The sequence below is a fragment of the Varroa destructor genome, unplaced genomic scaffold (genome assembly GCF_002443255.2).
Source record: "Varroa destructor unplaced genomic scaffold, Vdes_3.0 BEIS01000007.1, whole genome shotgun sequence".
In the NCBI taxonomy this organism is placed as follows: Eukaryota; Metazoa; Arthropoda; class Arachnida; order Mesostigmata; family Varroidae; genus Varroa; species Varroa destructor.
Window position 1 is genome coordinate 21750802 of NW_019211460.1, and position 23471 is coordinate 21774272.

A 23471-nucleotide genomic window follows, 5' to 3' on the forward strand; every position below is an offset into this window, starting at 1 on the left:
CTTTTAAAAAAAGATAACTCTTAAAAAGAGTTTGCGTAGAGTTGCCGCTACAAGAGCGTAAATTTATATGGGCCGAGTGCAGGGCTTGGCCCAGATCGTTGGACTTGTTTCCGTCGAAACTACTACCCACTAATTCTCAATTCTACTATAAAGCTTTATTCCAAATTAATCCAGGTCTTCACTGTACAGTGCTAAGAAGGTACTACAGTACTACTAGGAGGAACTCGATCAGCATGCTGGGGTCATTCTGATCAGCTTTTCCACTTAACCAAACTAGCTAATTCCTTGAATGAAAGCGTATGTGTCAGTGCATCCTCTAGATCTGATTTCAAAGCATCGCTTACATTAAGGTAAAAAGTTTAAATTAAACTTTGAGAAACAGATCTCAGTCTTTTGTTTTAACAGTCTGTAAAACGCAGTCTGAGCTAGACAGTCGAGCGAGATTTCGGCAATTATTTGAATAGGTCATTTATATACATACGAAAGGTTTCCGCATGATGCGCAGATTGATAATATGCCTTGCAAAATATAAGTATAACAAAAGCTGGACAAAAGAACATCGAACTTACTTCGAACTTAGTAAGTTTGAGTTTAAAGCTTTTCGTATAAAAGGGGCTGAATTCACGTGGAAATATATACTGTTACCGCCAAGACATTAATACAGTAGCGATATCTACGAAGTAAACCTATAAATGCTAGAAATCCATTGATAGATCTGATACATAGGAGTTATAAGCATTCTTATTTGCGCTTTATATAAAAATAGGTCGATTCTTATGAAAAACATTTAGATATTTTGACGCTTTCTAGCGACAGTCACCAGCTCAACGTTTCTAGTCGTGATGCTGCTGTTAATTGTATTCGACAGCCCTCAAACTCTTGTTGTGATTATGACCTCCATCGAGTTGCCCTTCTGCCTAACACACTTTAGCTACTCTCAAACAACAGTAGCCGGGGTCACTTCAGTGTCTTGGGTATTATGCCCTCCATCCCCTACATTGTACGCTAGTGGCAGACAGATACAGCTGTTCTGTCAATCTGCTAGTAGTGTCTATCGATGAGTATTTTCTTGACGGTGTCGTCGTACGGCTGTTGTCGTCTAATGATTGCCGATTTTGATGATGGCGGTTATTACGGTGCTGATGGCTTTGGCGCGGTGATGCAAAGGAACGAAGGGGTCATTGACCCTCCGTTGTGGCCCCAGTTGCTGCTGCCTTTGCCTTGTGTTGGGTGTTGTTCACTGTAGTCGCCTTTACAACTGGGTCTTCATATCAGCTTGACTTCTTTCTCGCCTTTTCGTTCGTATGTCTATGCGGCCTTTTCATCGGACGATCGCTGGATAGAGTTGCATGACGGCGGAATTCTTCTGGCGACGGCTGGCCGGTCGCTCGGTCGGTCGATCGTTCGCTCGCTTGGTCGATCGATGTGAGTTAGTCAGTCAGTCATTCTGGCCACGCTCCACAGGCCGACGACTGACTGCCAGCCCATGCGCTTAGAGCGAAAACGAAGGTACGTGCCAGCTACGGCGCTTTATGATAACGTCGTGCCGCTGACTGCACTGGATGGCATGCTAGTTGTAATTTTAACTGTTCAGCGATTCAGGGCCACACGTTCGCATTCGAGAAAGGGAACTCGAGAAAGGAAGTTCCGGATATTAGAGTGAGAGAATAATAAGCCCAAATAACAGGCCGAAGTAAAACGAGCAAACGGTAAGGGTGTGCGATGCTATACGGCGGACGCGTCATCGGTGCCGTAAACCAATTTAACTTTTTCGAGGCTGCACGAGAGTACAATAATAAATCGTTATTAACGTTTTTCATAATTTTCTCAAGCCTTCCTGTCTGTCCGCCTTTTCGGCTAATCTGAGTGTGTGTACCGTGTTGTTACTACTATGAATCCGATGGTTTCTGCCGTCGTCAACCTACGTTCTAGTGAGTTCAATTAGAGCAATTTGATTCGCTAGTCATCTCATCTCGTGACTTTAGGATAGTGTAGCCGGGCGGCTGGGGCTTGAACAGCTGTTTCTTTTGAGCACTTTCGCGAAGACCTTATCGGAGCGCAGTACCGTCGGCCTGCCTGACATGAAGGTTGTTGCTTGATTTCGCGTAACTACCAACAAGTCAAATACATAAATTCATACAGTTGCTTGTCTGCAGTTGGTATTGGAACGAATATACGTATAGCTGTGACAATCACATACCCGACTAGACTGATCCGTATCGCTGAGAACGTGAGCGCAGGAGCGCTACAAGCGCGATGTTGCTCATGTACGATGCTGTTAGAGGTCTACAACAGGCGAATTCAACCAACAACAACGCCGCTAGTAACAGCCAAAGCAGTGCGAATAAAAGCAACTCTAAACAGTCGCCTGGTGGTGAGTCTTATTATTATTTAGAAGGGCTGTACCGCAAGCAATAATACGAACAGAATTAGCAGACTAAACAGACGTTGCTGCCAGCTTGACGGTGTCAATTCGCTATTTTATAAAATTGCGTTAATTCGCGTACGTGCTGGCGATTGTTAGCTGGTTTAGTTTAAACATTATTTCCTATGTAATAAGCACAAAAGTTAATTAACCAAGAAGTAGCGATGAATATTTTCGATTGATAAGTTTTTAAAGGAATGATTAATATTCACGATAATGGAAAGACTTAGCCTCTCTATGACTAAAAAGATAATGGCATCCGTTCTAACTCATTTTAATTCATGTTGAGTAATGAAATTAGCGTTAACCATAATTTGAGCGTGTAGGGTTCGCAAACTTTATATTATTAATAGTTCAAACCCGGTGACAAAGAAAAAATTCTGGAGAATGGGTTGTTCGTTGTTTGATTAATGTGCCTAGATATGAAAAATTCTGTGAATAGAAGTAAAATGATTCAAGATATTTTCTTTTTTTTCCTTTTATCTTGGACGATGTCAATCGACGAACATATAGCGCAACTATCATTTCCGTTCCGCATCAAATCTCTTTTGCCACTATTGAAAAAGCTTTAAAGGGGTTTTCTGACGATTCTAATCGAATCAACCAGTAAGTAAATGGACATTCGGTAATAACGTATTTATATTGATCAAATGTATTTAATTAGACACAGATAACGTGAAAGATGCAAAACATCTTTTATAAGTGATTTACTATACTACGCTTCAGGTTTTATTTCAAAATTTATGAAATTATTGCTTGTACTGATAGGAAGCCTTACTCACAGGAACTTCAAATTTTCAGTTTTTGAAACCGGCGTCCAGGGCCCAGTTAATAAAGCAGGTCAACGATCGCAAGGGAACACCACCACAAAAGGAACACAGAACAATGATGGAGGACAAGGGTAAGTCGATTCCCCTAGTAGGTCGTGGTACCATTCAGTCATGAGTGCGAACTCACATAGCGTCGGACATAAGAACGACGAGAGGCATGGAACAAACAGCTGCTAAAGATAGTCGGATGCAATAAATTATGTAATATAAATTATATTAAAGACCTTTTTCATTGCGTAAGTATCTCTATTATACAGGTCAAACATCCAAGCTGACAAAATCTTCGTGGGTTTCTAAGAAGTAGACGCTCTTGAACAAAAATTAAGTGGGTTAACAATTTAAATATGCTGTAACCTCTGCATTCCATGCGTTATTCGTTTTAATGCCTGGTTCAATGATGCCTTGAACTGACGCCAAATTTTAACACCCATTATTAAGTTTAGTAATACGTAGATGGTGTATAACAGACTAAGCACTACTTCAAGTATCGATTAAATTGTTTAGGCGGAAGAAACCCTAAGAATAAAGGTGATTGTGTTTCTCAATTACATAGGGATGAGGGTGGCCTGCTCCCACCCCAGTTGAACACTCGCAGGGTCTGGTCAAGCCTTCAGTGGGGTGCGTCCCTCTTGTCGCGCGTTACCGAAAAAGCTACGGAATCGGTGAATAAAGTTATTACCACGCTCGATCCACAAATGAAACCGATAATTTTCTCTGGCGGAACTCTTAGTATTGTGGTCGCGTCCGATAAAAATGACAAAATAATGCCAATCCAAGATGCTTTCTGGGACGTGTTCGGAAGAGCTACTGTGGAAGGTACGCATAACTATTTTATAACAGCTTTATATTTCACTGACCATAAATTAGTCTTTTTTTTATCTATTTACTTAAGAGGGAAAAGGAAAAATATTTGGCTGCACTATTTGTTACGCGTGTTCATATCATTGTGATGAAGAAAGGTTTAGTCCCATCGATCGTTTAATCCTTTCCGGTTAATTAAATATACCCCCGTCTTCTAGAAAGTATGGTACCATATTTTTGTGAATTTTGGGACTTCTCGCCGACCAGGCGTAAAAGCACAACCGTCATCGATGGCTGCTCAGCCCGTCGGATTCACAGCAGGTCTGAAAGCTGCCGAGGACCGAGTACATTGTTTGCGTTCTGCAGGCGACGTCGATCCGGACGTACCCGTCGTAGCTGTTGAGGGATTCGTTGCTGAATTAAGCACGGATCGCTGGAGTGAATTAGCGTGTGTCCTATTACAGGACCGCACCAGAGGTATTAATTTAGCTCTGTACACTCAGGCCACACCGCTTGAAGACGAATGGGTAATAAGAATGAGAGAGGATACACCACCGGATTATCCACTTAGGTGAGTAGAGCGAAATAACTAGTAACAACGCTATTTATTAGAGATATTGGTAGCTCAAGTAAGGCCTTTAAATTTTAATTATATAACAACAGTCCCTTTTGCTTTATCCAAACATAGAGCTTAAATGAAATTTTAGTGACTCCCAGTAATTCTGGTACATTTATTGATGTTCTTTGAGTAGCTGGTGTGGATTTGCAAAAACTATTGGTGAAGTGGCTTCGGACGCGCTACACTGCCCAAAAAATGCATGGCATGAACGACACACAGGACTTCCACGATCAGCATTAATCTACCAGGCCGCCCGAAGTCTTGCTTTCATCTACCAACAACGGCTTCAGGCGAAACAGGATGAACTGAACCAACAGCTGCAACAGCTTGCTGTAACAATGGCACCAGAAGGATGTGCGGCACAGGGCGTAGGTGGCGGAACCATACAGGACAAAATCACCGCCACTCCCACCGGTTCTAGTGCTCAGTAATTTTGTGATGTTGTATATATATTCGTACATAGGGTTTAGTAATGAACAAAAAATTAGACTATATTGAATAACAGACCTAAGATGATGCAATGGTAGTTCGCGAACGCGTAAGATACGATATGGGAAAAGATGATTATGATGAAGATCATTACGCACGAGGACAGCAGTAGGGAAAGTTAAGCATCCACCTAGTTTTACCTGTTCTCTGACGTAGCAGTTGTATTGTGTAAAAGAAATGCCACAGCAGGGGAACGATGAGATGGTTTTCTCAGCTATTTATTGTGCAACAGACGGCATGACACGTTGGCCATGCATTCGAGCATCCAGATCATCGCGAATTGAATATCCTGAATATTTTCTAAACGATATGTATTTCTAGAAGGAGACAGCAAGATAAAAAGAATTCACTTAGTGAACGTCCGTTAATGTACAGTGAGGTTTATATAAACGACCCACTTTAGAGTGTTAGCATTACTCTGTTTGCACAATCTAGGTGATATGATGCCATGATATACAAAGTTTTCTGAGGTTTAACAGGAAAATTGGCTGGGGTAATAGGTGACTAATATCTACCCTTTAAGCCAAGACATATTTAGGCGTCAAACGTAATATGAACGATGGCATTCTGTCACTGAGAATATGTTAAAAATAAAGTTAAGTATATTGAAATGTGTACATCAAGATAATCGGGGAGACAATCCCCTTTAACACTTTGAAGTAAAAAGTAGCCTAATTCGTAAGCCATGTAAGTATAGCTTGTGGGCATTTCTAATCCACAAGCTGAAGCTGATACTATTATATATATTCATTTGCACTTTTATTTTTATTATTATCATCATCATAATTATTCACTACGTGTAGCCTATATGGTAGATGTCTGTAAGCGTTATGATGACTGATTTATTAATAAGTACTGCAGAAACTCGTAATTCTTTATTATTGCTATTAATAATAAAAACTAGAGTATTGTATTGGGGAAATCCTAACTGAGAGGCATACGGTAGAGTCATAAGTTGGTCGTTAATATGCACAATAAAGATAAACAGTTTCTATATTATATTGATGATGAATTTATTGATCGATTCTTGTTGCCGCGGGGCCAGAATCCTAAATCAGTAAAAAGATTTTTTAGGGCCACATCATAAATTGCAAGGTACTATTTTTCATTGTTGTCTCTTGCGTTCTAAACCGAATGAGTGTAGAGTGTGGCAGTGCTGTAAATCTAAAATAAAAGCAAAAACTTCACGCATTACCAATAATCAGGATAGTTGAAAGACAGATGCGTGGTACGTTTGTGCTATTTGCTTTATGGCGTTCATGGTTGCTCGGGAATGTGCTGCACGGGCCCATAAGGCTCCTCATAGATTTCGTCTTCATTACGTCGCCCGTCACGTGCACTGATCCGGTACCTTTGATTGGCATCAAATCGATTTTTGCCCGTCCCAGAGGATGAGCTTTGATCTCGATTGTCTCGGTTGGGCATTGAATCAAACAGACCGCGGTGTCCTCCATTGTTTGGATCGAAACGTGGATCAAAACGACCAGGGTTGTTAAACGGATTATTATTCTCATATCGATTAACACTATCCACGTATTTTCGCGTGGAATCGTAACGACTATCGCGTCCAGCACTTGATTCGGTATTATCGAACCGGTCATACCGTCCAAGCGGATTAAATCTCGGATCAAAATTGAAGTTGTGATGGTTGGGCTTATATAAGTAATAGCTGAGACCACTGCGTTCTGGGTAGAACAGCTGTTCGTTGCTAATCCATTTTTCAGCGACTGAATGTAAACTAACGGGAAGTGGTTTGCTGTCATCGTATTCCGGCAAATAGTTGCTTCGTTTGAAATGAGCGCGAACAAAAACAGTGTAGTTCATATCCTTGATTAGCGGCGCATTGCATATCTGAGTGTACATAAGCTTATCGCACTTTTCGTCAACACCGATTGAACAAACAACCTTTTTGCGGTCACCTCCTTGAAAACACGGAAAGCGGGTATAATCAGGTCGACGTCTGTCCATGGCGTTGCTCAGGTTCCAACCAAGCGGCGATACTTGAAAAACGGCTCGAATCTGTTTACGTTTCATTTTATCTTCAACAACTGCTTTTGTAAAGTCGGCAGCTTTCCAGCTCAGTAAGTCGAACATTTCTATGGGGCTCACAAACACCGAGATGTTCGTAACCAATCCGGCCTCAATAACGTCCTTAAAAATGTCCTGGTCAATCTCAATATCAACACTTTGACCACCTACCGAATTTACTGACAATTCCCTGGAGTACTGAGATCGCAGGTAAACATCTGCTACAATTTCTGGTCCGTAAGCCTGCGAGCCGTTGTGCAGAAGATTGTACGGGACAACTTTAATAAACAGCTTTCTTTCATAAAAGCTAATCGGCTCGACAATATGCCAGGTATGGTTCGTTTCAATCTCCATGATCGTAATGTTCTTGAATTGGATGGCTCTGAAGTTAAACTCAGGCTTTTTGTAGAGGCCTAACATATATCCGGATAACGAATTTGCACCAATTTCCTGGGGAGGAGTCCAACTAATATTTAGCTTTCGTGCTCGTGGCATGTACGCAACGTTTCGATCCAACACATCGATCATGAGCTGCTGTACAACCGACGGCGCAGCAATAATTGTCTCAAAGGTGAAATTTCGCAAAAGCATAACATGCTCCTGGTAAATTGAATACACCCTTGCCGTGTAATTCCTGAACGGGATAAGCCGAGCTGTCGGGTTCATAGTAGTGGCTTTTCGCATCTCAAACCGAAGTGTCTCCCGTTCGCCTTCGATATCAAGAAAGTACCAGCGTGATGTACGAGGCCCCGCCCTCCTATCGAGCAGATAGTTGTGATGTTCATTAGCTTCGTAACAGGACCATGTAATAACTGCACACACCTCTGAGTGTCTATTAGGGCAAATATCCTGGTGTACCACATCGAACGCCACCCGCGCCGCGCCATGTGTGGCGAAGTTAGAAATGCGCCCGCCGAAAAACGCAGACGACCAGGCCTCAACTCGAGGTACATAATCTAAAGCACTAAAAACTACTGCTAGAACGGCTAGCCAACGAACAACCAAACTACACATGGCCACCAAGCATACGAGCTCTCACCGCACGGGGACGCTTACGTTGTTACGCCACGACCGATTCACACAATGACTGCAAGCATTTATTCCTCTGTACAAGGCTGGATAGACATTCGTACCACCATGGTCGTATACATGTACGTTATTGGTAATACCCTTCATCAGATTCCGCTTTTGCGCGCTTTGGCCAGGGTGCTATGGTTTCAAGGTTCTTTTCTATCCTTCAAGCCTAATTAGCTGTAGCCTCGCGGCTGACAACAATTTGTCTGGGATATTCTCACACCTATTCACTGATCTTCTATAAACGCGATCGCGCGTTGGTTGAAACGTACAAATCACTAAGTACGATCTCACGTTTCAGCCCTCAAGCTGAAAAGTAGCGATTGTCTTGTGGACTGTAACCTATAATCACTTATCGTAAACACAGTAAATACAAAAACAGACAGACGCATACACAATACGTACCTATAAAGAGGCCGTACCAAGTCACCATACAAGAAAAGAAAACACTGGAACATCTATTTGTTAATAACGGGTTTTCTTCTTTCTATTTATTACTCACTTAGCGAGTCACCACCAACGCTGGCTGTCCAGCCAGCAGCGGTCATTGATTGACGGTAAAATACTCAATCAAGAACCATTCTCGTCTTTTTGTTTATCGCGTCCCTTTAAATATAGTACTTTATATATAGAAATAATCTCCCACGGCTGCGAGCATAAACAGATATAAATAATATAGATTTTCGTAACTCCCCTTATATATGGCAGAACGCCAAATATTTCGGTTCTGGGTTTCCGAACCAGTAATAGTAATAAAAACGATATGTATGCGCCATAGCTGACACATACGGCGATGGTCTAGAGTACCATACTGTTAGTCGAGTAGTTGTATTATTTCTACTAAGTGGCTCGTCAGATCGAACAACGTCGATGTGTTTTTTATGTCTGATGCACATCACAAACGTAAATCACTATGTAGGTGGTCGGCCTGTATGTTGCATAATGGATAACAAGAATTATACACAAGTAAGCCGGTGCAAGTGTTAATAAGTTAATTGCTTAGCTATATCGTCTACTCTTGTTGGGTGTCAACACTGCTGTCCGCTACTACGAATAATTCTCTATTAATACATCTGAAAGAACCAGTCTAAAAACTGACCAGCTGACTACAGGCAGTGGGTGATAATGGTGAAGAAAACTGACTGTCGGAACCTAAGAAGAATAGACGAAACGTGCGTGTACCCGAGTCATTTGCGTTATGAGAGAATTAGTCGATGAATCTTTTGGATGGACGGGTAATCGATAAATACGGACTCCGTCTTCTCTTGCTCGAACGGAACCTTAACACGGCCAATGAGACTAGCGTCCTTTTCCAAATGTGCCTGCAAAATTTACGTCAATCGGACATAATTTTATGATGACAATAATAAGAAAAAACTAATATTCTCCTACTAAAATTACGCATAGTGATATATGCGTGCAGTTTTACTAAAACATCTTCTACCAAAACTTATCCGTGGGTAAATCCTTCGTTGTCATGTTCTGTAAAATTTTTCCTCTAATAAAACCAACCCCTCTTGACCAATTCCAGCTGCCTAAAATGTGACAGATATGAAAATTAGGTGATGGTCGGACATATGGGTAGTCGTAGTTATAAAGCAAGCGATTTCAAAAATCGCTTGATTGTTATATAGCACACATAATTCAAGCACATATATATATATATATATATATATATATATATAAGTTTAATACACTAGGACTACAACGCAAGGGGTGATTGCATCCATATTGTTAAGACAATGCTAGCCAACTGCGTTTACCTTAGTGAACAAGGGGTGAGGGAACTCCCGCAGGGATGTCCGAATATGCTGACCAGGTCGGACGCGTGCTACCAATTCTCGAATTTCGGTTTCAAGCCTAAAGCTTTGTTCCTTAAGACGCGCCAATGTGACCTCACGGGCAGCGTGCTGAGCCAGAGCTGTACCGGCATTCTTTGATCCCAACGGGGTAATCGTGCCTTGCTCTGCGAGCGTAGAAAGGTACTCCTAATATACACGGGGATAAGAAAAAACCACATTGTGATGATGCTATGCTTAGTTTAAGCAACATAAACGAATAATAGTAAAACTGCCCCACATTTGAACGACTGTACTGGTATTCTACAAATCGATTGAATAAAACAAAAGGAAACGACACGTACGGATCTCACTTGGTTAATTCTCTTGGTGAGTTCGTAGATTTTTTGGCGAATATCGAGATGCTCTTGTGGAAGGCTATCCTCTTTGTTGTTGGTTGCTTTCAGTAGCCAGCCGGGGTTTTTGGGGATATTTAGGGCACGAAGACGATTTGCTGCTTTACTTACTTCATCTGCCGTCCGGTGGAAGTTTGAATTGCGAATAGTCTGGAGTGCACGGCTCAAGGCGGCAACCTGACTACGCAGACAATCAATTGCTTCATCTGAAATGGATCGAAATCAAAGATATACAAAACATGCGGTTCATATTAATGTATCAAACTGATAGAAAAGCGACGAATTTCTAAACAATCACAACAACATTAATAAGTAATGTTTGTTCTGAGAGTAAAGCTGAAAACGTATTGAAATTATACTTAAAGATAAAATTTCACGTAATGAGTAGTGAGTATTCCTTTAATGTAAGTATCTAATAATTATCATGCCTAAAAATCGTTGTAAACAAACATTTCATAGGAATCTTTATGTATTCATCGAATTGGGGCTCACCAGAAACCTGTCCAAAACCTTGGATAAGTGGAGCACTACCGGAGGGCGGAGCCGTAGTCGGCGCGTGCGAATGTGCCGGACTCATGCGAACATCCGTGCGGATACCTAGAGCATCTCCTTTTCGTTGCAATAACTTAATTTGTTCTTTAAGTTCGCGGCGCTCCTTCTCTAGTTGACTAATGTCTGATTCGAGCACTTCGGTTGTCTCGTTATGTTCCTTTTCGTTCTTCTTCATTTGAATCTGAAGTTCGTCGAGCTGACGCTGAAGTCGGTCGCGTTGTTCTTCCACGTCCTTGCATGCCATGTCTATACGTTTTTCAGCCATATCACGTCGCAACGACATTTCACGCACCTCTTCTGTCTTTGCTTTCACCGCTTTCCGCAACTCTTGGATATCGCTTTGCTGTTGTTCTATACGCACCCGCATCTGATCCATGTCCTTGGCCTTCTCCTTTGCTGTCTGAGCGCAGATCTGCGCGGGTGGTGTCATCTTAATTATACTTGAGCCCTCTTTTTCCATTGAGCCCTCTTGCACTTTGTCGTTCAAAGCAGTCAATGCATCCAGGACTCCCTTTAGCGACAAGCGTAAACACTCGGGCCCGTTATCATCCTTGCCGTACACACGATCCGTGGCTTCATGCGTCAACTCTTTGAGTTTTTCTAGTGCGATCTCCTCGTTGTGTTCGCCCTGCGAAATTGTGCTTTGTATAGCTGCCTTCTGCAAACTCAAGAATACCCTTAAAACCCGGCCTAGCTTGTGGCAGCATTCCAATACCTCTTCCTGGGTGTCTGTGCTTAGCTCCAGTACAATGGGTGAATTCTGTTCCGGGACGCGTCGTTTAATCTGAAATGTCGAAACTCCAATGATTTTATACATATACATATATATGATACCAAGTATGGCAATTGATAGTGTAGGTATTTTCTAACCAAACTTCCGAGATGATTTTATAGATAATGAATTATGGTGATCGTAGAATATGTGTAATGTTAAGAATGCAATTTCATACCTTTTTAAGCACTTGCTGAATCTCTTCAGTAACAATCACCGCATCGTCCAGAAGAGCAAGTAATTCGTCTTTATTGTCCTTCGTTAGACTTTTTATAGCCTTGAGGCAAGCTAGGATTGCATAACATGATACACCCATTACTTTCAAACGATCTCCCATAAACTGCGAGCCGGACACACGCTCCGAGGAAAGGTGCACGCTGTAAATTTGGGCACCCACAAACTAGTTACAATGGACTCAGATGTTTGGAACGTATAGGTATTCTTACACGTTCACCTTATCATGGTCTACAATCCAAAGGTACATATAATTTGCATGTACCGGAATAGTGCAATTTAACTGAATTTTATCAAAGGACACTAAAATACCTGTAGAGGCTTTCAAAATATGTGACAGCTTTCTCCAATTTATCCAGCGGCACGTTTTCATCAAGCTGATCTTTTCTGAGCAAATCAATATAAAAATCGATAAGCCTCTCTTGAGCTAGCATCTCCGAGAACAGCGTCGCACATTTCTGATACAAATCCACGCTACAGGAATCGAACGCCCTACAGAACGAACGAAAACATTAATGAAGCAGCTTTAATAGCATAGGCATTTAATTAGTTCCATAGAGACGATCAAATATCTGGAGAAATTATTTTCGTTACGATGCGACGACGAAAAAATAGTCAAATAAAAATGTGAAACGAAGCTAATTGGTCCCTTCAGCATTGCGTTCGCCGTGTTAAAACTGATGCAAGATTTATCTTCATGATGAATTGTTTATTTTCTGCTTATGCTGTTGAATTCATAAACACTGGCAGATCAGTTCATGGTCTTCGGTTGTCTAGTATATAAAGTTAGTATTTATTAACTTGAATAATTATCAACATAATTAATGAACGCTTGATCCGTATTGTAATACTTGGAAAAAAACCGTTACGCTAAAAATTAAAAGTGAATTTATGTTTATTAGGTGGTCAATGATGGATGTGCAAAAACGATTTAGGATTGACAAAATGAATAGACGGAATTTACGCTTTGCCTCCTCAACCTGAATCGCTTAAGTATTGTAATATATAAGAAATATAAATACAGTGATAAATATAGGTCTATGGCTTTAGAGGCGTAAATCGAGTGATGGTGTTCCTGCTTGCCGGTGACAGAGCTAGTTAGTCTGCCTAAGTATATAACGACCAAACTGGTTTTCGCCGCTATACTATCAAGTAGTTAACTTAATGATATCTTCCAGTTGAGTAAGACACAAAGAGCCAAAACGCCAAAAAACAGTCAATCAAATCGATGGCAAGCTTAGTTTACGTTCGAATTACTGAAATGTTCCAACCTGAATGTAAAGGTTGATAAGAGTTGCACTCTGCAAAAAACGATTCTGACTGCTTGCTTCGTACGCTTTCCATACCATTGAAAATGAAATTAGGCGAAACTTATTTCGGATATTTTTGTACGGATTGCCCCTTTACTGAAATGTTCCTCACCTAGACGAGATTATTATGGAGGTTACCCTCAAAACATATTAAAGGCGCAGCTAAGTTAATTGTGACAAGGCTATACGAGTGAAACATAAAAACTGCCTATTGAATTCTACGCTGTTGCCGAATACGTAGGTCTAGCGAATCTGGACCTGTTGCTTCTTCGTCATTTCACTTGCTCTAGTTATGTCAACTGCGCACTCAACTGAAATGTTGTTTGGTAAATTTTGAATATTATATAGATCTTGCCTACTTCGAGCTTTTCATCTGGGACACTTACGTGGTGTACTGTTGTAGTAGGGCATGCAGCGTGTAGAGAAGATATAGCATCATACAGCCGTAAGTATATTGCTCGAGTGTGTGCGTTCTCAGGACAAGAGCACGCGTAATGTACTCTGGCGCGGGAAATTTCTCACGTAACTGCGCCGCCAAGATATCGCACTTGGCAATAATCCTGGGTACGAGAAGGAGCATTTTGACAGCTTCATGGTCTCCGCCACGCGCCTGCTCAAAGCCAAGCAAATTGTAGCTTATGTAATAGTAATATAGTAAGCAATCAGAAAATTCATTAATTGCTTGGTCATACGTATGATACGCCCTAATCTAAATTTATAAGCAAGCTGAATTCGACTACATATGTTCTACAGAACAAACAGTTTATTTGCTGCTTAATTGCTTAAAGGTATAGTTTAGCGCACCCATCAGGTACACGGAGTAAATATAAAAGTCAAAACGGATATTCCTATTTATAATCTAACACTGAACTTATTAATCTAAACCGACTAAATATTGTAAGCCGGTTAACAAAGGATGTGCAAAATACTAAAAGGTACATTATATGTTAGTTAAATAATTAGTGAGATGAAAATGCATGTAGAAAAAGTCCGTAAATTTCTGCCGTTCATACCTGAAATGCATCCGGTAAAAAGGCACACACGTATCTCACGTGCTGATTAGCCTGCACCACTTCCAGCCGCCGTAGTTCCATCTCGATGGCGCGAGCATGAGCTTTTGTTTCTGCGAACCGCACCTTGTAGTCGATGGATTCAGTTGCTGTCTGCAATGAGCGATCTTGCGTTTCTTCCACTAGCCTCTTCTGCAGCTCCTGCAAAAGAAAAATCCATAAGTGATTCAATATAGATTTACTACAAATGATCTCTTTATTAGACTAAACATGTTCCCGTTAAGTAAACGGTTTCCCGGGCAGTTTTAGAATGATCGCCCAGTATCTAACGAGGGTGCCAAGCTTCTATAAACTGAAAAGCTTGGATTTATGAAAAATTATAGCTCTGTAAAATTTTTCGAAGTATATGTATAGAATTAAGCTATATATATATTCGCAGATGTTTTCGACTTACCTCAATTTTATCCTTGAGCCGTTCGGTATGGTCACGAAATTTCTGTATAGTCTGTTCATAGTCGGCAATAGCATAATTCATAGCCTCTATTTTCTTATGGGCATCGAGCAACTGTAAGAAGAAACTGCTGAATCGTTACTTCGCAGCAAATTTGTTTTCAATAATTTATATAAATGCAAGTAATTTAAAGGTTAACCACCTTATTGATTAATAAAAACAACATAATCATTGTAATAGACAGTATATTGACATAAACAATGCTACTTATAAACAACAGTTGTGTCGAGTGTGTTACATGCATAACCTTAGAGTTGGCTATCTCTATTTCTTCTCTAAGATCTTGTTCTGATTCTCGAGCTGTTTCCTGGAGTTCATCATTTAACTCCTGCATCTTCTCCAAATCGTCAACCATTTCCTGAAGCTCACGGACTTTTTCTTCGAGAGACAGATTCTTCTCAGTCAACTTCTCTACCATTTCCTCAGCGCCAAGAGCCGCGTCAATCTGCACAAATTAAATAATTATTACTTTTTTTAATTCAGTTAATTAAAATTGTTATCGATATATAAAACATGAATGTTTCAGTGTACCAATAACGTAAGTAAGAAAGCTGATATGGGTTAAAAACACTATTATTCTTTCTCGCTAATCAAGTCTTGCATAACAAACAACGATCACAACTTCCTGCAAGTTTTAGCCTGAAGTCTGATGCAGATCAATTAAATTTAACCCATTGTAGAGAGAAATTCTACGACAGAAATAAGTCTATCGTTGTTATTCATCTATAATTCAAATCTTATTATTATGAAGTTGTTGGTACTTAGTGTACATACTATAGACAGTTATAGTGTATAATATTTTTCGGACTTGAAACGTTGCCACCATGTTTACAAGGCCATGATCGTATTTATGGTTCATCAATCTTGTGACACACAGTACCTGTTCATGAAGTTCGCCAATCTGCACTTCATATTTGTCCACTTCCTGGTTAAGTTTAGCATTTATTCTTCTCACATCAGAAAGGTCATGCTTCACCTGTTCTAGCTCCTTTGTCATTTCAGACATCTTCATTCTAGGAACGTCAAATCGAATTATTACATCGACATGTAAAATAGTGCACCTCATCTAGGTTAACAGTCTAAAACTTCCCTCAGAAGATTAGAGTGATTTTGGGGGTTCACTTCAAGTGTGCAAATTAACTCAAAGATACTGCATGCAAATCATATGGTCGAAATGAAGCAGACCCTTGTCTACGAAATAAAAAAGATGGTTTTTTTTTGAGCCAACAGTTACTATTAACCATGATAGTTATGGTTTTGTTTTTCAATTCGATCATATCCATATCCACGGACAAACGCTCTACAATATTCAGCGAAACACAAAAATTCCATGAACGAACATCTTTTACACCAGTAAGACAACTAATATTACCAACATATGAGAAATCAATAACCAATAAGAATTCGCAATATGCTAGCGATCTACAGTGCAATTTATTAGCGAGGAATAATTACCTGTCAGTGGCGTTGATATCCCGAAGTTTGACAACAGCATCCTTCAGTTTCAAAATTTGCTGCTCCTGCTGCTTATTCATGAAATCAGCTCCAACCGACTGCGGGCCCTTTTCTTCAAGCTCCGTTTTTAACAACTGGAGTTCAGACTCCGCCATCTCTGCACGCGTTTTCAAATCGTCTAACTCCAATTGTAGTTGTTCAGTCTATAAAGCGCAGCACAAACAAATTCTGTTTCGTTTTATCGAAGTTTTGGGTACCCATTATCCCTGCCAGATACTCAAGCACTTATTTATTGAAAACGATGCATGCAATCCAGTCAGTCGTTAACCATTTAATACCTAACCCTTAACACATATTTCTTTTGTTATCTAGCCTAACGAATAAGCAGTCAGGGTGAAAATATCGGTAATCCAATGCATTGACTACACTGTTCAACGCCAGGCATTGGAACGTGTTAATAGCGCTTAACTTGCAGCAAAATATTGAATCGAATACGACTATTATACAGCGAAAATTAGTAGACTTGTTGCTAATACATTTGCATTTCTTATCTTTGCTTTTTATTAAAAAAAATTCTATTTTTCTAGAATGATTTCAGTATCATTTATTTTTTGATTTAATATTTGCCACCAATTACTATCAAGCCACCAAAAACGTAAGGAATGCAATAAATACAAGGAATATTATTCCTAAGGCTATGTTATCGATGCTTATATTATTATAAGTGTCGATAACATAGTTTTTGTTACGTGAGCGGAAAAGAATGTCAGATGAGTGATAAGTAACTGAATCATTAGATTTTTCCATCTGGTTAAGTATCATATGAGAGGTTTTTATGCTATCACTAGTATTAATGGCACTCCCCAAACGTCAAAAGCGTTGTAGTTCGATAGCCTAATTAAGCCCCTTCTTTAATGCTATTTAGCAAATGGATTTCCAATTCATAAGAAAATGTGCGACCCTTTATTCACGAACGTTCGTTTCGGCCTATTGAAGTTACATGGACCACGCACTAACGGCTGAACAACTCCATAGTAAACGCATGCATAGCAGCAACAACGGCCAGATAGGGTGCCTATTATAACATCATACATGCCCCATACGACGCCTGTTAACCTTTGCTGTTAATCCCCTAGATTTATTGTTTTATTATTTTCGTCACTTAGTCTACTCGAATACAAAGAACGTTTTTCCTTGTTGTCTAAAACATGAAGAGATTTAACGACCTAATTGAAAGCGCTACAGGGAGGAAAACAAACAACCGTCATATATAAGTTTTGTATTATCGCTGATGGTCTCGCTACCATTATGATAATCTGTGGTTAGATCTTAGTATCGAGCTGGCAGACCGTACTGCACTGCGCCGGACTGGGCTAATAGCACGCATTTCGACCCTCGAAAGCAGGGTAACGGGACCCAGATTAGGTCTCGTTGGCCTGCTTTCTTACAATAACCTTGCACCACTTTTCTATGCAAGTGTTATATACAGCCAACGTGAATAGGCAGCCGCAGACGCATAAACCAGCAAAGAGGCGAAACCAGCAGATCTGGTACACACTAAATTTCTTATCATGAGTGTTTCCAACCATATAACTAGCAAAACGAGTGTTCGTCACAGACATCAGTCCAGCAAACGCACAGCCTCAGCATAGCGCTGCAGAAAGCTACATGATGGTCTCGAAAACAGATTTCCATTTGCTCGTATATTTTATATCAACTACACTTGGGGCAGTGCTTTGGCGCCGATGACGAGTCATAACTTCGAGCTGGCATTGTTAATATTGCTAAATTCGTACTACGCAGGGAGAACCTCAACATGCCTCGACGATTGTAGCTAATTAGAAATATCGCGTGAAACGGTGTCTATATGAATGTGCGATAAAATAAATTCAAATCTGTTTTAATATTTATTCATGTTTTTTTTTTAGATTTAGGATTGGGTCGACATTGATGATGAGAACCAGACTCGATGATGCTATAATGTGGTGCTTTTCAAAATCTAAATCTCAATTAAGCGAAGAGTTCTTGTTCAAACTACACTGCTTAATTTTTTTAAACGTACCATCTGTAACGAATATAATAATAAAAATTACATCAAACTTGAACAAGAGAAAAATTAGTATACTTACTGAACATTAGTTTAGTATAAATATTTCCACTCGATTAAATGCAACTGGCAAGATCACAATTTTGAAATAGCATCTTCATATGTATGATATATACTGCGATACGTAAATCCGTAAATGACTGATTTCATAATCTAAGTACACGGAAAACGGTCCAAGCTAACTTAATTAAGGTCAACCTTATAATAAGAATCGCTTCTATATCTGACTTATGTGCCTGTATGGTTCCCTTGAATTACATTTCAGTTGAGCGTGGCGGTATTGCAAGCCGAAAGCTCTTTTCTACTGAAGAAGCTTCTCGAGAATATTAGCTATTCCACCTCATCGAATCTTACTTACCCATATAATCCTTTCTTCTACACAAATACCAACTATCTCCGCCATCTAAGTGGCGAAAATGAACGCAGAAGCGCAACAGTGTAGCACGATTCGCAGCCCTTATTAGCATTCTATATTAACTATGAAGATCCTCATATCATAGGTATAATTATAATAAGTGTTATTTTATGTCTATTTCTTGACCCAGGAAAAATACGCAATAGTCTAACCAAAACCTTTTTTGTATGAATACAGACTTTTTAATGAAAGAAATATTTGCTCCATTTTCAAGCATAATAAAAAACCGATTGCGTAATTAAGTCGGCTAAGTAAACCACTTAAAAATAAACATATTACATTCTATTACATGTGACATGGTACAACCGAGATAGATAATACATAAAATAGCGTTAGTTACAGTGCAGGCTAACACTGAAGTTTATCTAGCTCATCGTGCTATCGATTTTTGCGTAGATGGTCTGTTATTCAACTCCGCAGTATCTACGAAATTGTTTATAACAAGGCAGTGAAGCCAATGATAGCTTTGCATAACTAATGTTAATTGTCGTTTACTCTGCTGTGACATTGTCTACTCTCATATAAATTGAAATGTGTGAAATTTGACAAATCAGTAGAAAATCTAATAAAAGCCGACTCTTTAAAAAAACATAAGCCGTATTTGACCCTTATGAAATCACCAGATGTCATAGGTACACTGCTTGTGTAGCTATGACTATTATGTCAATTAAAAAAGCTTTTTTCATTCCTTTTGTTTTCTATGACGGATCTATATGTGTGCTGTTTGCGCTGCTAACTACCTTTTCTTCCGCCATTTCCTTGTCAAGTGTGGCCATTTCAATAGCTTCACTGACGTCACTCATTTCTTCCGCATGTCGATTCTTCTCTTCGATGGCATCTTGTGCCTCTTTACGGGCCTATTACGTTGATACAAATATGAGGTTAACAAAAACAACAAATCGGTTGCCACATTTTAAACATCGTGCGGAATTGCGATTATACTTGGAACATAACCATGTGTTATAAAAATATAATTTCATCTACTGTTAATACACTCTGTAACCGTAATCCGCAAAACAGGGGTCCATGGCACAACAAGCCATAAGCCCAGTTCGGGATGGCAGTCATGAGATATTTCAACTCCATTAAACAGCAACGCTCACAACTATCACTAAGCTTCTGGTTAATACATGTTAAAAAAAAACTATACAATAAGTTCATTAAAATTAAACATACCCAACGGCTACCCAACTGGGAGCAATATCTACTACTTTTTTTTAACTATAAAATTCTCGACTTCAGTTCCTGTTTTTCGTATTTATTTATCATTTGTCTTACAGTACGATAAACACAAGCGTGCGAACACACAATCCTAAGTTTAACATTAAAGCTTGAAGCGGGATTATTAATACCTGAGCTAGTTGTTTCTGTAGATCAGCCTGACTTTCCGTAATTTTGGCTTTGTATTCAAGAAGTTGCTCCAGCTGAATCTTGGTTTTTTCAAATTCACGTATCTTTTCCCGGTCTTCCCCGCGTTTGGCCATAATCGTCTCTAGTTTCTCCTGCAAATCCTTCACCTCTGCTTTTAGATCATCAATTTCTTTGTCCTTCTTCATTACTGCAACTCGTGCCGAAGTCAATTCTCCTTCCATTTGAACCGCCGTAGTTGAGGTTACAGACGTTATTGATGCAGATAACTCGTCGAGAGATTTTTCTGACTGAAGCAGGCATTTGTACGAAAACTGGTTAATATAGTATTCAAGTTTCAAAATTCAGTTGGGTATACAGAACAAGCTAAATTAATTAGTCTTTGTTGACGAAAACTCCGTATTGAAACGACATATGCAATAGTCATATGCATAATTGTGCTAATTTTCACTTCAGAGTTATGTCGACTTCAGAGAAACCGATTCCCTACTGATAGCATCTGCAAGGAATCGGTTTCTGCATTTATTCCTAAAATCGAAAATTTCTAAAGTTATCGTACTTCCAACTAATGCCAGTGGGGTCACACGGTTTCAAACAGTTTTACGCATATCTCAATAATTCTTACCTACAATGGGTGCTATTGCAAAATCAATCGATTACAATACAGATAATAAAAGATTTGTATCACCAAGATACTTACAGCGGCGACAGACAAGGTGCTGGCCGTACGGCTAGGTGCATTAACGGTTCCGGTTGAAAGACGACCCGCAGCTCCTAACGACGTCTTACGTGTGGCAGACGACGTTGCTGGGGGCTTCAATTTGCTTCTGCCGGGGGGTGCCATTGACGCCCGTGGACCACTGGACGAGCCTGAGGAGCCAATTGAGGTGCGGGAAGCGGACATATCCTCTAGAAGTTTTAGCTGGGACTGGCGGAGGAAGATTCCTATCAATACACACAAAAAGGTTTCAATCAGAAGAAATGTCTCAACTTTGGATCAAAGCAAATTTCTGTGGTAGAGTCTTGCTACGCGGGATTATTATACAAATGAAATACTTGCCGGTAAAGCTTCCTTTGTACCATTTTGCACACTCCATTTGAAGTTACAAGTATTATGCTGAATAAATGTTAAAATTAAGGTTGAATAATCTTTAGATTTAGACAGTAGCACTATTAAGGTCTTATCATTTTGTCAATATACCTGATCATAACATGTGTAATATTAAACTGTAACTGACAGAGGGAATCGCGTTGTACGCACCGCAATTATCAGAGCAGCTAAAGTAGGATTTCCCCTGCACGGTCCCATTATTTTTTCCTTTAGGTTCGTCGAGAATGACTCCGACCCATTTTCCTGAGGAAAATTCTGTCAACCCCACGAAGGCCACTTTTCCGGCAACATCTTTGCCGACTAACTCAACGCGCTCACCAATGCGAAGTGATCGTTCCGTCATCTGTCACCGTTGTTAAAACAAGCAAATTATTAGCGAATGTATGCGAACTCCAAGTGATTAAAATACAAGACAACCACTGATTATTGACTGAGTTTCAGTTTAGAAGTTTTAACTTAAATTATTGCAAAAATTATTCTAAAGAAACTAGAAAACTGCACAAAACTACTACAGTAATTGGACCGTCAGTATCATATTATCATAATATCATTACAGAAAAATACAAAAGTTAGGTTGAGATACTAAAAAACCATAAAGTAATTTAAAATTTTTCCTCGTGATACTGTGTAGATGCAAGTGCTCATTCTTATCGTTATTTTTATTACTCAGAAATTGGAAGTGCTATTGCAAAAATTATTCTAAAAAAACTAGAAAAATGCACAAAACTACTACAGTGATTGGACCATCAGTATTATATTATCATAACATCATTACAGAAAAATACAAGTTAGGTTGAGATACTAAAAAACCATAAAGCAATTTAAAATGTTTCCTTGTGACATCGTGTAGGAGCAACTGCTCGTTCTTATCGTTACTTTTATTACTCAGATATTGAAAATGCGTTAGATTAAAAAAAAGGTTTTAGTGTAATAAAATTTACAAAACTTTTAGAATCATCTTGAAAATGAGTGGAAGAGCTAGTATCTACCAAATCAGAAATCTTCTTGCTCAAAAGATCTATTACTGATTACTCAATACCAATTTGCTTTTTCTAACGAAAATTTTAAGTTACAGGTGAAACCGTTCATATCGGGTATATTCCCATTCGCAGTCGGCAATATCAAATTGTTTTATTCTACATGTTTTTTTGGTTAAAGGTGTTGGAATTCGGACAACTTTCTGACACATCACCTTACTCAAATCGTTTATCTTTTTTGCGGGCGTGTATCCGTTTCGCATTTCTAAGCCGGTCAATAATTTGACTCCTTAGACCCTAAATAAGTTGACTCAATTTTTAGCTGCTCAATAAAAATTCGCTTCTATTATTATATTCCATAGGTTGTTTTTAGTATGCCCACCTTTGAACATTTTCTTTTTTTATCGTATTGTAGCTGTTACATGTGTTTTTGACAAATAAGATCCCAGAATCATTATCTAATTATTTTAACTGTATAAATACAAAGCTGCACTTATAAATCAGAAATATATTTACAACATCTCTAGAGAATAGAACGATTACATGAAACGTTTAGTGTATTCTGTTACTATTTCAATGCATAGTTACATGGGAGATCTGTTGTTGTAAGCTATGATATTAAAGACCGCTGGTTCGAATCCAGCCCTGCAGTACATCTATCGTGCATCTGCTGTGAAGGTAAAAATTATAGTTAAACTTGTTAGTATTACATAATGAACCTGTATAGACTCCGATCATAACAAGTTTCTACAGGTGATAAATATGGATTTTATATTGTATATTTAGCAAAAAGTCCCAGTTTGGCTCACTCTTAGCAAACAGTGAATTCGTTCCCTGACCAAGCATATACTATACATGAGAGTCAACTTGCCTTTGCCAGACTGTTCTAGTTGACGACGGCAGAACGTGGTCGAAGGTCCTCACACAGATAATCCAAAAAATGCAAAGGAAGTTAGTTGATGCTGACAAAAAACATTTGGCACTTTTCTCTTCCGTTCGAAAAAAACTTCACTTTGTCTTCCAATCTCTGCATATGCGTATCTCTGTGTCTTTGGTGTACCATTATATCGATCGACCCAGCTGCGGAATCAATATTATTGTCTCAACTAATGTCGTCTGCTAGCAGTGAAATGATCATCTGACAGTTCTGGTGCTCCTGTCATCTTAATCAAAACATACAAACAAAACC

At 39.4% G+C, this 23471-nt stretch overlaps 2 protein-coding genes across 6 annotated transcripts in view; one reads left to right on the forward strand and one right to left on the reverse strand.

Moving 5' to 3' along the window:
- The window catches only part of LOC111253797 (protein PRRC1-like), a 12691-nt gene extending 6528 nt beyond the window's left edge, over positions 1–6163 (forward strand). For 4 of the 5 annotated variants that reach the window (XM_022813787.2, XM_022813789.2, XM_022813786.2 and 1 more), the window contains 4 exons: positions 3227–3326; positions 3809–4071; positions 4324–4627; positions 4809–6163. In XM_022813787.2, the coding sequence (XP_022669522.1) occupies positions 3227–3326; positions 3809–4071; positions 4324–4627; positions 4809–5106 (965 nt within the window). In that variant the 3' untranslated portion in view covers positions 5107–6163. Of the gene's footprint in view, positions 1–86; positions 2375–3226; positions 3327–3808; positions 4072–4323; positions 4628–4808 lie in introns of those variants that run through there. The other variant, XM_022813791.2, reaches the window with a different exon arrangement.
- A 2560-nt stretch (positions 6164–8723) lies between these two features.
- Positions 8724–23422, reverse strand: LOC111253794 (dynactin subunit 1-like). Its single transcript, XM_022813784.2, has 17 exons — positions 23154–23422; positions 21456–21648; positions 20895–21139; positions 20179–20484; positions 19567–19683; positions 16305–16507; positions 15730–15862; positions 15097–15294; positions 14793–14903; positions 14342–14539; positions 13715–13938; positions 12331–12510; positions 11963–12161; positions 10953–11796; positions 10410–10666; positions 10030–10254; positions 8724–9588 (listed from the first exon to the last, which is right to left on the reverse strand). Exons 2-17 carry the CDS (start codon positions 21646–21648, stop codon positions 9463–9465), a joined length of 3759 nt encoding a protein of 1252 aa, XP_022669519.1. The 5' UTR covers positions 23154–23422; the 3' UTR covers positions 8724–9462.
- Between the last annotated feature and the right edge of the window lie 49 nt (positions 23423–23471).